Below are 14,860 nucleotides of genomic sequence, written 5' to 3' on the forward strand. Positions count from 1 at the left end.
AGAGACAAAGGTGCTATGTTTATCAACAGAAGAGGTGGCAGGGAGAGTGAAAGCTTTTCCTCGCACCCAGGCTGAAGGGATGTGGAGGCATTCAGTCACCATGTCCACAAGACAGTGGCCTCTCTGAGGGACAAAGTGAATTGTGAGGACAAGAGGGAGCTTTGTTACAATCCCTAACATATTTCACACAGGACAATGAATAGCTCTTAAATGATAATGACTTCTGGTGGCTACTGTTCTTGAGAGCATTGAAGAGGTAAATAGCTCTGTAAATAGCTCTGTGTTCTTTTCCCAATCAGTCCCCTGAGTCTTCTAGTTTCCACTTAAAAGGCTGTAATAAATTAATTTTTTTTTTAATCCTGAGAGGAAACAGGCCCTAACATGACCCTTAGTTTTTAATAAACAGAACTGACATTCCACATTGCAGCCAAGAACTCCCCCTGATTAATGCTGTTCTAAAGAACACCAAGGAACTGGAGCATTATCGACCTTTTGTAAAGTGTTGGTTGGTTCCAAGCCTCTTTAATCTCCAACTCTTGTTCTCTGTAGTTCATAAGAGAATATGTCAGGTTAGGAGTTTGGCTTCAGAGCTCTGGCTGAGTTTCCTTCTAAGCCTTGGCAAGTGATCTTGATAACACATCGAAGCAATGTCTAATTCAGTGCTTGCTGACAGACATCTATGGCAGGGATGGAGAACCTTTTTTGGGTCAGGGGCTGCTGACCCACAGAAAAATCAGTCAGGAGCAGCACACAAGTGAAAAACAAACAAAAAAAATGATCCCTCCCCAAAAAGAAAACTTCAAATCCTCACTGACATGGCCCCCAACTAAGAAGGAGAAAGACATTCACCACATTCCCCTTGCACATCAGAGCCTAGAGGAGCCCAACCTACTAGATTTTGTGCTATTCAGCCTCATGGTGGGGCGTTGAAGGTCTAGAGCACCAGTGTGGGCACTACAATGCTGGGAGGGGTCCTGAGCTTCGGGGGCCAGATCCAGGCAAGCTGGGCGCCACATCCAATCCCTGGGCCTTCGGTTCCCTACCCCTGATCTATGGGATTCTTGGTAATGTGTATGCCTTTCTAATAGGGCTCCCACTACCAATCTTCTGCCCCTAGTACTGTGACTGGAGAAGCTCTCCAGTTTTTCTTTCTAGCCTAGAAACTCAAGTTCTTAAGTCAGAATGTAGTAGGGTGACCAGACAGGAAGTGTAAAAAATCTGGACAGGGGTAGAGTGTAATAAGTGCTTATATAAGACAAAGTCCCAAATATCAGGACTATTCTTACAAAATTAGGACATCTGGTCACCCTAGAAAGCAAAGTCTAGGAAGGTCAAAAAGGGAGGGAAATAGTGCTATAAAGTTCTTCCTACCTGAAAAATCCAGAAAAATAATACTGTGACTCCTTGGAACAGAGGAAAGTTGCAGATAGACTCCTAGTGCAATTTACAAAAGCCCCTAAGCAAATTATCTCTCAATGGACTAGAATAGTAGAATGTTGCTACAGCATTTGAGGTATAGTCAGGTAATACTACTAGAAGCAACACAGAGAATGGGGTTAAAAAACAAAAAAGAAGCTTACCAGCATCTCAGTAAACGAATGAGTCCAGACTTTGTGACACACAAAGGCAATTTTCCCTGAGCCTGAGGGCTGCACCTGATTTGCATATAAATTTGTAGGCAGTTTAAATGCATTCAGCCATAAAATGTGCTTGCTTTTGTATCTCCTTGATAGAAGTATAGAAATTGTTTGCTGGCAGAATAGTAAGATCATCAGCTTTGACTTTACCCTTCAGTTACAGAAAGAGTGAAACCTTACAAGAATAATCCTGGTTTAAATAGTGATAGAATTATCAAAGGCAGTCTTATGGACAACAGACCTTGTAGTTCTGGGGATTCCCAGCATGCATTTACCAGATCACTTAAAGTAAAGAAGATTTCACCCAGAGCTTTCAAGAAGTCAAATGGGATGGGGCAGCCACCAGAATGCATCTTAAGTGGGCTGTACTGAATTCTATCCTTTAAGGGAACAACACACTATATAGAAAAACTAGTCCCAGTCTAGAACAAAATCCCTATATGTGCTGGGCCTTAATATATCCACTATGTGCCGTAAAGTGATTGTAAGCTGTTTGGTATCAGAGAGGTAGCCGTGTTAGTCTGAATCTGCAAAAGTGGCGAGGAGTCCTGTGGCACTTTATAGACTAACTGAAGTGTAGGAGCAGAAGCTTTCGTGGGCAAAGACCCACTTCGTCAGATGCAAGTGTTAGGACAGATGCAAGGTGCATCTGACGAAGTGGGTCTTTGCCCACGAAAGCTTATGCTCCTACACTTCAGTTAGTCTATAAGGTGCCACAGGATTCCTCGCCGCTTAAGCTGTTTGGGCATTCTGGTGTTCCTAAGGACTGCCTGGCATTGACACCAGCTGGATGTTGCAGGTCTGGTGAAGCTGGGTGTGATGGGGCATGGTGGAAAGGGGGTAGCATGGCTGGAACACTAATGTGCTCCAGTGATTATGGTCTGGCATATTGACCTCTTGTGGGTTCTTACCAGGTGGTATGTATTAGAACAACTCTGAGACTGCTCATGCTGGGGGTTGAACTGAATCCCAGCATCCCTGGGAATTGGATGAGTGCAAAGGTGATACACAGCAATCTTCCCCACTTTTAATGTCATGTCCTGCACCAAGCGCATCTCAACCATCCATCTCAGCTGTCTCGTCTACTGCATAATTTGCTATGTCACCTTCATTCTGAAATCTGATTCCTGTCTCTCATTTGGCTGTGCCAAATTATCCTTCTCAGTTTTAAAGAAACATGTTCTCTGAGCAAGAAGAAGAAGACCAAACGAGAAGAGATGTCAGAGAGGAGAATACAAGAGGAATATGAGAAACTGGGGGATATTAGGTAAAAAGAGCATATTTTCCTGTGGAATTTGCCTTGAATGCATTGGAACTGATCTTTGTTTTCTCCTCCAAGCTGAATTTGTCTTATGTACATTGGACTTGATCTCTCAGTTCTTTCTCCCTATTGAATCAGTCCCGATGTTATAAAAATTGTTTCTCTTTTTTTCAGGGTAGGTATTAAGTTCTCTAAAATAATAAGTCAAATCAAGTGACTTGAATAAAAACAGCTATTTGTTAAGGGCAGGCAGAGGGGAAGGTAAGAAAAGGGCATTAGATACAGACTCGGACCAATACATCTGGACTTGCCCCTACAATTAGGATTCCAAACTAGAAACCCTAGAAATTAGAAAGGGATCTGTTTTCCAATTCCATATCAGATGTGGCAAAGAAAAGCTAATTTTGCAAGGTGTCTACCTCTCAAGATGGGACTTCTCTCCTGAGATCTGCTCTTCTTCAGATTTCTCAGTGTTCAGTTGAAAGTTCATGAGATCAGTTTGCAGGATTTTTGCACAATCAAACTTCAATCTAAAACCCAGCGCTTATTCAGCTTCTGAAAATTGAACTTTAAAACCAAATACCAGATCAGAATACTGACGAGTATTCATGTTTGCGGTTCAAATAGTAATGTTTGTTTATTTTAGTATTTGTAATTATATTTTTCATATGGTTTTAAAAATCACATAGAAAGCTATTTACAGTGCAGAAATGATGGAAAGTCTATCTCACTGCCAAATTTCAGGTCCAGAATCATAGAAATTCCATGAGAAGACAAGATTTTGTATTTGCTTGGGCTCATAAATGTCTCATGACAAATGAAAGTATAAACACCAATAGAGATACTCAGCTTTATTATTTTCTGAGGTAACAGCTGGGACTCAAACATAAAACTCTAGTTCAAACTGATCTCCCATTTTATTCTCTTTGTGGAGTTTTTCCTTGTGTATTGAAGCCAATCTCTAATTTCTTTCTCTCTGTTGAATTTTCTCCTGGATTTTGACATTAATCTCAGGTTATATTCTTGCTTTTTCTTCCCACCTCACTTCCCTAGCTATCCCGAGATGGTGACTGGGTTTTTCTTCATCCTGATGACCTTGCTTTGGTTTACTCGGGAGCCTGGCTTTGTTCCAGGCTGGTCATCTTTCTTTGAGAAGTGAGTAAGGTCACCTCCTAATCAGCTGAGAAGAATGAGGTTCTGATTTTCCTGGGTTTCTAAAGCAACTTGGTTGATTGGTTTTTGGCCATAGAATCTCAGGATGCCAGCAGCAATTTTGGTCAAGGCTGGACCAAATTGAATCTTAATCTTAAACTGAGGGGTATTCACTATTTTAACTATACCTGTTGACACAAGCAAAATCATGTCCCTCTGTCTCCAGGTGGCAGGGTGATTCCATTAGCGTATGAGAAACAACATGAGAAAATTGTTCCTGGTAGAATCAAGAGAAGGGTAATTCTGAAGTCAGAAGCACAAGTTTAAAAAAAATAAGTTCCAAAAAACATGTTTGCTGCTAGGTCTGTTTGTTGTTATAATTCACAGTTCTGAGGCATGGGGCTTGGTTTCATACTTTAGCACAGGTTGCATCAGAGAACCTGCAGATTGTTTTTAAAGTCATTGTCATTTTCCAGTTCATCCATGCAGACAAACAGTCAGATTTTCTCCCAAAATTTGTTTGGTTTTTGTAAACATAACTCCTTCTGTCACTCTCTGTTCTACCAGGAATACTACAGATGGTTCAGTATTTAAATCCTGAACAGATCTATTGGGTAGATTCATGGACTTTGAGACCTGAAGAAGAACCGTTATTAGTCATTAGAATGCTAAATAATTATTGAAGAATGAGTGAAGCTAGCTAGAGTACACAGGCTCAAATCAAGGGAAAACACCAGTTTATTCCCTTCAGATTTTGGGGCACATTTTCTAAAGGACATCTGCTAGGTTTTCAGTATTTGCAAAATTGCATGCATTGAGCCCTGCATGAATACAAAATTAGTATCTACATCCAATCTGTGATCTTCAAAATTGACTCATCTGTGGGGCTGATTATCACTGGTTATAAAGCAGATATCCATGGATTTCCAGGCTCTATGGGTATGTCTAGACTACATCCCTCTGTCGCCAGAGGGATGTAAATTAGACATCCCGAAATTGCTAATGAAGCGGGAATTTAAATATACTGCACGTCAGTAGAATAAAAATGGCCACCATTTTTTGCTGACGCAGCACTATGCTGGCAAAAAGCGGCAGTAGACGGGGATCAGTCAACAAGGAAAGCCTTTTCTGACCAATCCTGTAAACCTTGTTGGATGAGGCATAAGGGATTGGTCAGAAAAGGCTTTCCTTGTTGACCGATCTCCATCTACTGCCGCTTTTTGCCAGCAAAGTGCAGCGTCAGCAAAAAGCGGCGGCCATTTTTATTCTAATGAAGCACGGGATATTTAAATCCCCACTTCATTAGCAATTTTGGTATGTCTAATTTACATCCCTCTGGTGACAGAGGGATGTAGTCTAGACATACCCTATGTATGTGCACTGATATCTTTCCACACACTCAAAGTGCAAACACAAGGACTTGTGACTGTAAATCTCTAACAACTTTCCATGGATTTATACTTACATTTGTGCAAGTGTTAGAATTTTTTTATGCACATCACATTCTTGTATTTGTGTTGGTGCGGGAATGAGCTGAAATTATGGTTAAAGTATTTCCCTCTATAATATATAGGATAAATATATAGCCTGATAAGTGAAGGAAAGGTACACCAAGCCCAACAACAAAAAATAAACTTGAGTGGCACACTTATTCCCCCATGCCTGCTGTTGAAACCATGAGGTTTTGTATACATACTTCACTACAGTAACTTTTAGTATATAATGTTATTATATAGCCATAATCACAATGTTTCTTTCCTAGGAAAGGCTACCGGACTGATGCTACTGTCTCTGTCTTCCTTGGTTTTCTTCTGTTCCTGATTCCAGCAAAGAGACCATGCTTTGGAAAGAAAGTTAAAGGTAAGGATTCATCTAGAACAGGGTTACTCAACCTGGGGGCCACAGTGATACAGCACATGTGGAGGGCTGCAACTTAAGTGTGGTTGCATATACATGCAAATATATATGCACATATATGCAAATAATTTCTTTCATACTGATGTGCATGAATACAAAGATTAGGGCAAGACTATACAACATGCAGGCCTCATTTAAGTCAGTTCTGCTGATATTAATAAAATGCAATATTCACCCAATTTCCACCCATATGACAGCACCTTTAATGAGCAATGAGAGTCCAGAAATTTAACTCCTAAAATGTATATCAACAGAAAACCATTATATTGACTCACCGTTGTGAAGCATGTTCCCAGCGGAGGCCATGTTCAAAGGATCCCACCTGTGGGCCGTGTGTTGAGCCCCGTGTAAACCCAAACTGCACTGCAGGCCGCAAACAAATGGGCCGTGGCCACGTGTTCAGTAAACCTGATCTAGAATTAGACTTGCCACAACTTTTTAATAAGAGGATGTAATCCCCATCCTCTTGTTTTATGGCTACATTAAGGTCCCAAAACTTTTCTGTTATAATATAGGATCTTAGTGTGGGAACGGTTGAGAACCTCAGTCTTAAATATTGCTGTTGAGTATGTAGCAATAGTGGGTGTATATTAGAACAGGCAAAGAACTCAATCCTTGCCAAATTTCAGGGTTACAAGAACTGGAGAACTGCTTGGTACAAACAAACAAACAAAAGTCTAATGTACTACTAATGATAATGTGGATAGACACCAATCCATTTTAAGTTAACATTACTGATGACAGAGTCTTCTTGAGAGTGGTTATTATTTATAGGTCTCAATCAGGATTGGGGCCTCTCTGTGCTATGCATTGTACAATCATATGAAGACATGGTCCTTTGACATTTGTTTCCATATTTTACTTAGAAATTACATGTATGTATTTTACATTGCAAATCTCCATATAGGTATATACAGCATTTAGGGGAAAACCAATTAACAAGTCTAATTTAACAAAAGACTCAGACTTCTAAAAACTAATACTACCACCAGGAAAAGCCTGAGAAAATAGATGGGCCTTGTATATTGTCCTAAAATGAAACACAGTTGGACTCAGTTTGGCCAGGAGAAATGGATTCTTTCTACAAATGAAGCCCCTTTTCTGAGACTGTCCAACTGTCAAAACCCTGACTGTTTTTACACACACAGAGACATTTTTCAAATACATGTGCATACACACACACTTCTCAAATAGCCATTCCCTAAACCATAGGACTATATAACCATCAATGTCAACTCCAGACACCTATGGGAATCCAGTCCAGCCGTCAGAGAATTTAGGCACTATGCTTCCTGAGGCTGACACACCATGGAGGTTGGCAGCTGCATTCTGCACCTGCTTTATCCTAAAGATGTTCTTCAAAAGGTAACCCTACAGAGAGTGCATTTGAGTAATTCTACCTAGAGATCACAAAGTTAGAGGTCAGTGTTAAATGCTCCATATCTTACAGAAATGGCTGGTTTAGCATTAGCTATGTACCTTTGTTTTGCTTTAACATAGAAGATGGTGAAAATTCTACAGACATTAATTCAATGGAGCCAATAATTACATGGAAGGACTTCCAGAAGACTATGCCCTGGGAGATTGTTGTGCTGGTTGGAGGAGGTTATGCTCTAGCGGCTGGATGTAAGGTATTGAGTTAGAGAATATCTAAAATACTTACAAGCTTGAACTGTTATTTTAACCTGTGATGTTCTGGCAATTCTGGTAACAAAATTACTATGACACTTTCAAAAAAATACACCACCTAAATCTGTGAGATGTTCTTCTGAAAGTTGTTCACCTAACACAGTAAAGCAACTTGCTATGCGTTCTCTTTCTTGATGACTGGGAAGTAGCAAACAAGAGTTACAAAAAAACCCAGTCATCTACTTTGATACAGTGTTACCATTGAAAACACTGCTTCAGCCTTCATGCCCACATACAAGTATCTACTGGTTTTGGTGATGGTAGGGACTAAAACAAAATAAGTACAAATGAATCGAATTAGATTAACAATCCTTGGAACCCGGATTTGCAGAACTACAGCACAGGAAATGTCAGCACCGTTATTTTTATAGTAGCACCCCAGACAGCCCCCAGTCTGAGTTTGGGTCCCATTATACTAAGTGCTATAAAACATATATGTAGACATGGTCCCTGTAAACTTTCCCCACACAGTGAGCCTCAGTTCTGACCGGGAAGGACAACCTTCACAAGTGAGGGGGAAGTACAGTCCTTCTGTCCATTCAGTTTTGGTCTCTCTTCTAACTGGCTAGTAGTGCCATTTAGTGCCAAACAGGACTGCCAACAGAACTGCCATTCCCCTTGGCAAGGGGGTGGGAAGCCAGCTCTGGGACCCTGGGAAGGACCTCGGGTGAGGCTGGAGGCTAGCCTTCCTGAGCCAGCCCTTCAGCACTGCCTGCCCCATACCTCCCAGGGCTCTGGCCACTGCCATGGTAACAGCCATAGTCAAGAGCCCTGGTTCTTTTAAAATTGCTGAGCCATGCAACAACTGCCCCTTTTGTCCTCCTCCCCCACCATCAGGAGCTCTGGTACCAAATGAGTTTTGGACATTTAGCTACAATAGAACCTCAGGTGTGAACTGACTGGTCAACCACACACCTCATTTGAAAACTGGAGTATACAATCAGGCCATAGCAGAGACAAAAAACAGAGGTGGGGGACGGGGAGAGAGGAGGAAGCAGAGTACAAACACTGTGTTAAATGTAAACTACTAAAAATAAAGGGAAAGTGTTTCTTTTTTAAATGGTGTCCCTAACCTCTGTTTGTCAGAGGGTGGAGATGGATGGCAGGAGAGAGATCACTTGATCATTACCTGTTCGATTCACTCCCTCTGGGACACCTGGCATTGGCCACTGTTGGCAGACAGGGAACTGGGCTGGATGGACATTTGGTCTGACCCAGTATTGCCATTCTTATGTTCTTATGACATGGTAAGGCAACTGCGTGCTAGTTTAAATTAATTAAGAGGGTTAAAAGAAGCATTTTTCTTTAGCAAAGTTTCAAAGCTGTATTAAGTCAGTGTTCAGTTATAAAATTTTGGAAGACCAACCGTCACCTTATATGCACAGTTACAAACACTTCATAGTTACAAACAACCTCCATTCCCAAGGTGTTAGTAATTCTGAGATTCTACCGTGCACTAGGAATAGGATTGAAAGCACTAATTTAATGAACGTGGGCTACTAAATAGGAGCTGTCCAATTTAATGAACAAAAGTTCTTAGCAGTGGGTTACTCCATTGCAAACTCTCAGTTACAAGGATTTGGATTTGAAACTTAACTTATATCGGCCATTATCTCATTCTCATTTGTTTCTTCCAGACCTCTGGCCTTTCAACATGGATTGGGCGTCAGATGTTGTCCTTGAGCAGTCTTCCCTACTGGGCTGTCACTCTGCTGGCTTGCATGTTGGTGTCCATGGTAACAGAGTTTGTTAGTAACCCAGCAACCATAACTATCTTTCTGCCTATTTTATGCAGTATGGTGAGTAAAAACAATGGATTTTATGCTGTTTTTTTTTTCTTTTAGGCTTCATGGAATATCTTAAGACTTTAGGCTATTGGTTCTGTGAGCCAAGATAAAACTGCTTCATTTTGGGTGCCACTGCTTTGCTCTTTCTTTTACAGAAGCATTAATAAGCATAGTCAGCCATCAGGCCTACATGCAGTATTTTTTGAACTCCCAGAAATGCACTCAGCACTTCTCAAAACAAATAAAAGCATATTCCCTGCCCTGAGGGACATACACTTTACGTGTGTCAGAAAGGAGGAAAGGGAAATGAGAAAAGGAAGGACAAGTCAGACAGTAATAAGATCATATAATTACTCAGCAAAGCATGTACATGTCTTGAATCTTTCTAAATTCTGTTTTGTATTTACAGTTCATTAGTTAAGAGTCCTCATTTTTTTTCTGGCAGAAACATAGAAGATTTATTTGAGGGGTGGGAAGTGAGTTGGTAAACAATATGGCAGGACAAGAACAAGGACAGTATGGAAGAATGAACAGAGACACTTGTGAGAGAGGAAGACATTGTAGGCTTGTTTCACTAGCAGAATATGTGTGTGTGGGGGGAGGGCAAACAATAATTATACCCTATTTTAGTACAGGCAGTCCCCGACTTACGCGGATCCGACTTATGTCGGATCCGCAGTTACGAACGGGGCTGCCCCGGGAGGACACGGACTGCGGAACCTTGCGGTCCTGCCGCCCGTGTACTCCGGGGCTTTCTCCGCGTCTCCCTGGTCTGCAGACCAGGAAGACACGGAGCAAAGCCGCGGGGGGGCTCAGGCAGCGAGGCAGCCCAGGCGCGCCTGGGGTGCCTCGCTGCCGGCTTCCCCGAGGCTTTGCAAAGCCTCGGGGAAGCCGGCAGCGGGACAGCCCAGACGCCCCGCGGCTGTCCCGCTGCTGGGGTCCTCAGAGGCTTTGCTCCCCGTCTCCCCGTCGCCGCCCGCGTCTTCCTGGTCTGCTGGGGTGGGGGGGGGGGGCGCAGCTAGTACGCCCCCCCCCCCAGCAGACTAGGCTTTTCTCCAGACGCCTGTGGCAGAGCAGCTGGGGTGCTGCCGGTTGGTCCCTTTGATCTGAGGAAGTGGGTCTAGCCCACGAAAGCTCATCACCTAATAAACCATCTTGTTAGTCTTTAAAGTGCTACATAGTTCTGTATTTTGTTTCAGCTACACCAGACTAACACGGCTACATTTCTATCACTATTCTACTTGGGGAAGGAATTCATCCTGTCAGCCTATAGTGACCTCTGCTGGATGAAGTTGGGAACAGCACTTGTTAGAACTAGAACAGGGGTGGGCAATAAAATAGCTGTGGTTCACCAGGGTTAGTCCCTGGTGGGCCACTGCCACTATATTTACCTGCACCTCCGCTGGTATGGGCAATCACAAATCCCATTGGCCAGAAGCTTTGCTCTTCTGTACCTCTGGAGGCGTAAATACAGAAATGTGGGGACCCACCGGGGCTAACCCTGGCAGATGGAATCTGGCCCATGAGCCAGTATTTGCCCACCCCTGGACTACAAGGAGCAATGCAGAATACAGCTGCCCCAGGATAATGGAGGAGGGAAGTAAATGGGAGAAAGAAAATAGAGTTAGAGTGACTTCTTCTCTTCTTTACAAATATGTTAACGACTAAACAAAAGTTCCTAGATAAAGAATATCTTGAAATTTAAGCACTACACTCTCTTTTCAACTATGGGAAAAGGATAATGAGTTTACAATTAGGTCTTAAAATGTAGGGAATAGAGGGTACGTTAACAATTCTAGATCTTGGGGGGAGGGAGAGAGAAACAGACAGGTGTCTTTTATCTGTAATTACAGCAAACAACTTAAAGGCAATGTGAAACTTCTCTTTCCCACCCCCACCTCTTCTCTCTGCAGTCAGAAACCTTGCATATCAACCCTTTATACACCCTGATTCCTGTAACAATGTGTATTTCCTTTGCGGTGATGCTGCCAGTGGGCAATCCCCCAAATGCCATTGTCTTCAGTTATGGGCACTGCCAGATCAAAGACATGGTAAGTCCTGAGAACTGTCACATTTTCCCAAGCTTAAAGTGAACTGAACTCATCATCGTATATGGGATCTGGAAATAATCACAGGAGTCATGTTAATGTAATGTGACAATGACCAGCAGCCAGTGTTCTCTGTATGCTGAGCACTTGGGTGGCCACCCATGAGAAATACAAATGCCACCCAGCTGATTAGCAGAGCACCCACAGCCAGCAGCATGTGTGTCTACTGGTGGCACACATAATAAAATTTATTCTGCACACTGATGGAAAAGAATAGAGGGAATATTGTTCAGCACTGTAACCATTTCACAGTAACTGTCATTTTAAGAACTTTAGCTGCTGGAGGTGTGCTCTGTTTTTTAAAATGAATATAACTCCTGTGTAATGTCTGAGAGGATGACAGTACAAAATTCCCCCATCCAGTTCTCCTGGAATACAGTAGCAATCCTGGATGAGAGAGATGAGGTTATGTCTATGGTTGGAGATGGAGAGGTACATTCCAAGTCCAAGAGTTATACCTAAGATAGCTCTGATTCAGCTAATGTACTAAAACTAGGCTATGACGTCAATGGCACAAGGGGAGGCAGGGGCTAGCTGCCTCGAGTTTGTACCTCTCTGAAACCTTAGTTATGTCTTTGATGTAGTTAGCCCCTTCTGCCACTCACACTGCAATGGCCACCGTCTATCTTCAGCATGCTGCCATGTGTTTCTAATCTGGAATTTACACCCTTGGGAACCTTTGTACACATAACTTGTGTGAGCAGAGTGCAAGTGAGGAAGCTAGAGGGGTATGATAAAAGAGATTTATCATATATTTACAATTAATCTATAGCTATCACCTTGCACATGTGGTATAAATATATGGTAGAGATGTCCGTGCGAGAAATTATAGTCATGTGATGAATTGCATTGATTATACACCTTTGACCACATCTTCTGAACTTTTCCCACTTATATACACACTCTCACATACAACTATTCATTAGGCTTTTTCTGCCATGGTAGTCAGCACATTTACTTTGTTCTTTATGCAACTGGGAGCATGAGGGAATTGACTGTTCTCCACTGTGCACCCTACCACCTTCTGTGTTTATTAATTAATGCTTTCTAATCTGCTTGACATTCATTGTACTATGTTTGTTTATTTTTTCCCTTTAGGTGAAAGCTGGCTTGGGTGTAAATCTCATTGGTCTAGTGGTTGTCATGGTGGCGATCAACACTTGGGGGATTAGTCTCTTCCAGTTGGATACATTTCCAGATTGGGCAATGGTCAGCAATGTAACTGGTCAATAATAATCAGCAATGACAAAATTTGCAGAACCAAAGCTGATAGGCAAAATATTTAGTTTAAATTGCACAAATAAATAAAAAAAGAAGAAACTTGAGTGCATATAGATTCAGCACCTTTGGCACAACCAAAGGGAGGTCTCCTGTGAAAGATCCCTTGCCCTTTATCGTTTTCATGTTCAAAATCAACAGTGAGAACAAAAGTCAGATTTGCTTTGATTTATTGCTGCTTACCCTGAGATACCATAATTCCAAAAGAAAAGCCTGCTTACAGCTTTTCCCTTGCGAAAATACAATTACATAGACCCTTCCCTTGAAAATACAGGATCTATGATTCCAGTGAGAGAACTCAAGAACATAATGGATACCCTACAGATTTCCACAGCTGATGCTTTTTAAGTTTTTTTGAGTTATTGTTGTTTCCGAAGGACCGATTTGTCAGAAACATAGAAGGTGGAGAAAAATCTGATTAGTAAATATGTAACACCCACAACAATGGGAGGGAAGAAACAACTACAGACAAAAGGCCTGGGTGCGGCTGTAGGAGAGGGCAACCGAAAGTTTTCCACCATGCTAGCATGAAAACTCATGTGCTGCAGTACTCATGGTGTCTCTTCTGGAAAAGGCAAGTTCAGAACCTCCTGCAGATGCCAGTTGGAAAGTATTTGGCAGGCCTAACAGTCTTTTTTAGTCCACTCATGTGAGAGCTCCCTTTAGAAGCTGTTTAGGGGGCATCACTCCCTGAAAACTCTTATGCGGCCTGGCCACACATTCTCTAAATCAGTGGTCACCAAACAGTAAATCGGGATCTACTGGTAGATCCTGGAGCCTCTGACAGGTGATCCTGACTGGTTTGACCAGGAGTCTTGTCAAATGCCTCCACTTCAGCTGCCCCTCCACCCAGCGCTGCTCATCTCCTGCCCTTTGCCTTGGAGCTGCGCCCCCCCCCCCCCCAGCCCCAGAAGCCTCCTGTTTGCTGTGCAGAGCCCCTCTCACACTCCAAATCCTTTAGCCCAAGATCGGGGCCTGCACTCCAACCCTCTGCTCCTGTCTGATGAAAGGGAGGGAGAGTGGAGGAAAGAAGGAGGACAGAGTGAGCAGGGGTAGGTCCTCAAAGGGGCACAAAGGAGGCAGGGCAGGGTATTTGGGTCTGAAGTAGATCCTGGATTACACTTAAATTCAAAGTGATCTTGTGCTTAGAAAGGCTGGAGACCCCCTGCTCTAAATGGAGAAGAGACAGTCTCATCCAAATGCTGCTCCATGAGTAGGGAGCAGGCTGAAAAGGCGTAACTCTGGTATATCTCACCATCACCACATTCACTTACCTGCTTTCTAGCAGCCCAGAGAACAGGAGCCCCAAACTAAGCTAGCTTCAAGATACTGTAGCTAAGAGGCACACCAAGAGTTTGCCTTCATTGTAATGTAAGGCCAGGGTTTGAACTCAGGCTCAAGACTAATCCCACATTCCATGGACGCACTAATTGCTCTGACCCAGAGGCCCAGGACTCCATAAGGGTCAAGGTTCCAAGCCTTACTTCTTTGCAGAGTAGCCCCAGCCCCACAGGACTTGTGCACTGGGACACAGCCACAGGTATTACTCAATTCGATGAGTTGGCTTTCTTTGTCCTCTGGACAGTGAAGTTGATGGACATTCGTTTTCCAACATTGTACCACAGAGGGCTAGAGCAGCCACATTTTGGGAGGGTGCTAGGCAGTGTGGGATATGGGTGTTTGGAGTCGGGGCCGCATAATGCAGTGTAGACTTGGGACATAGGATTCAGTGATCGTAACTGGGGTTACAAATGAGTGTAGACACTCAAGCCAAATAGAGTTCTGTCTCCTTGGGCTTACACTGCAGTGCAACGCTACCCCAAGGAGCCAGTCTCTCTTACCTTTATAAAAGTGTGTGAGCTGCATTATGGACTGGATCCCAATGATCCATGGCAGGTTTTCATTATGTAACATATTTTTAATCACTGATTTAATGTCAGTCTTTGATCTATTAGGAAAATTGGCTCCTATATAATCACTATCTATGTTCTTTAATCTGTTTTTATAGAGTTCATTCAGTAGACTTCCCAC

The 14,860-nt window shown here is 42.7% G+C and overlaps 1 protein-coding gene across 1 annotated transcript in view; it reads left to right on the forward strand.

Moving 5' to 3' along the window:
- The window catches only part of SLC13A4 (solute carrier family 13 member 4), a 49,043-nt gene extending 34,508 nt beyond the window's left edge, over window positions 1–14,535 (forward strand). Inside the window, exons 10-16 of the mRNA XM_006114375.5 lie at window positions 2,803–2,904; window positions 3,952–4,053; window positions 5,813–5,910; window positions 7,468–7,598; window positions 9,294–9,455; window positions 11,357–11,494; window positions 12,650–14,535. Coding sequence (XP_006114437.3) covers window positions 2,803–2,904; window positions 3,952–4,053; window positions 5,813–5,910; window positions 7,468–7,598; window positions 9,294–9,455; window positions 11,357–11,494; window positions 12,650–12,784 — 868 coding nt within the window. The 3' untranslated portion in view covers window positions 12,785–14,535. The remainder of the gene's footprint in view (window positions 1–2,802; window positions 2,905–3,951; window positions 4,054–5,812; window positions 5,911–7,467; window positions 7,599–9,293; window positions 9,456–11,356; window positions 11,495–12,649) is intronic.
- Window positions 14,536–14,860: the final 325 nt, after the last annotated feature.

Source organism: Pelodiscus sinensis, chromosome 1, assembly GCF_052426305.1.
Source record: "Pelodiscus sinensis isolate ZL-2025 chromosome 1, ASM5242630v1, whole genome shotgun sequence".
In the NCBI taxonomy this organism is placed as follows: domain Eukaryota; kingdom Metazoa; phylum Chordata; order Testudines; family Trionychidae; genus Pelodiscus; species Pelodiscus sinensis.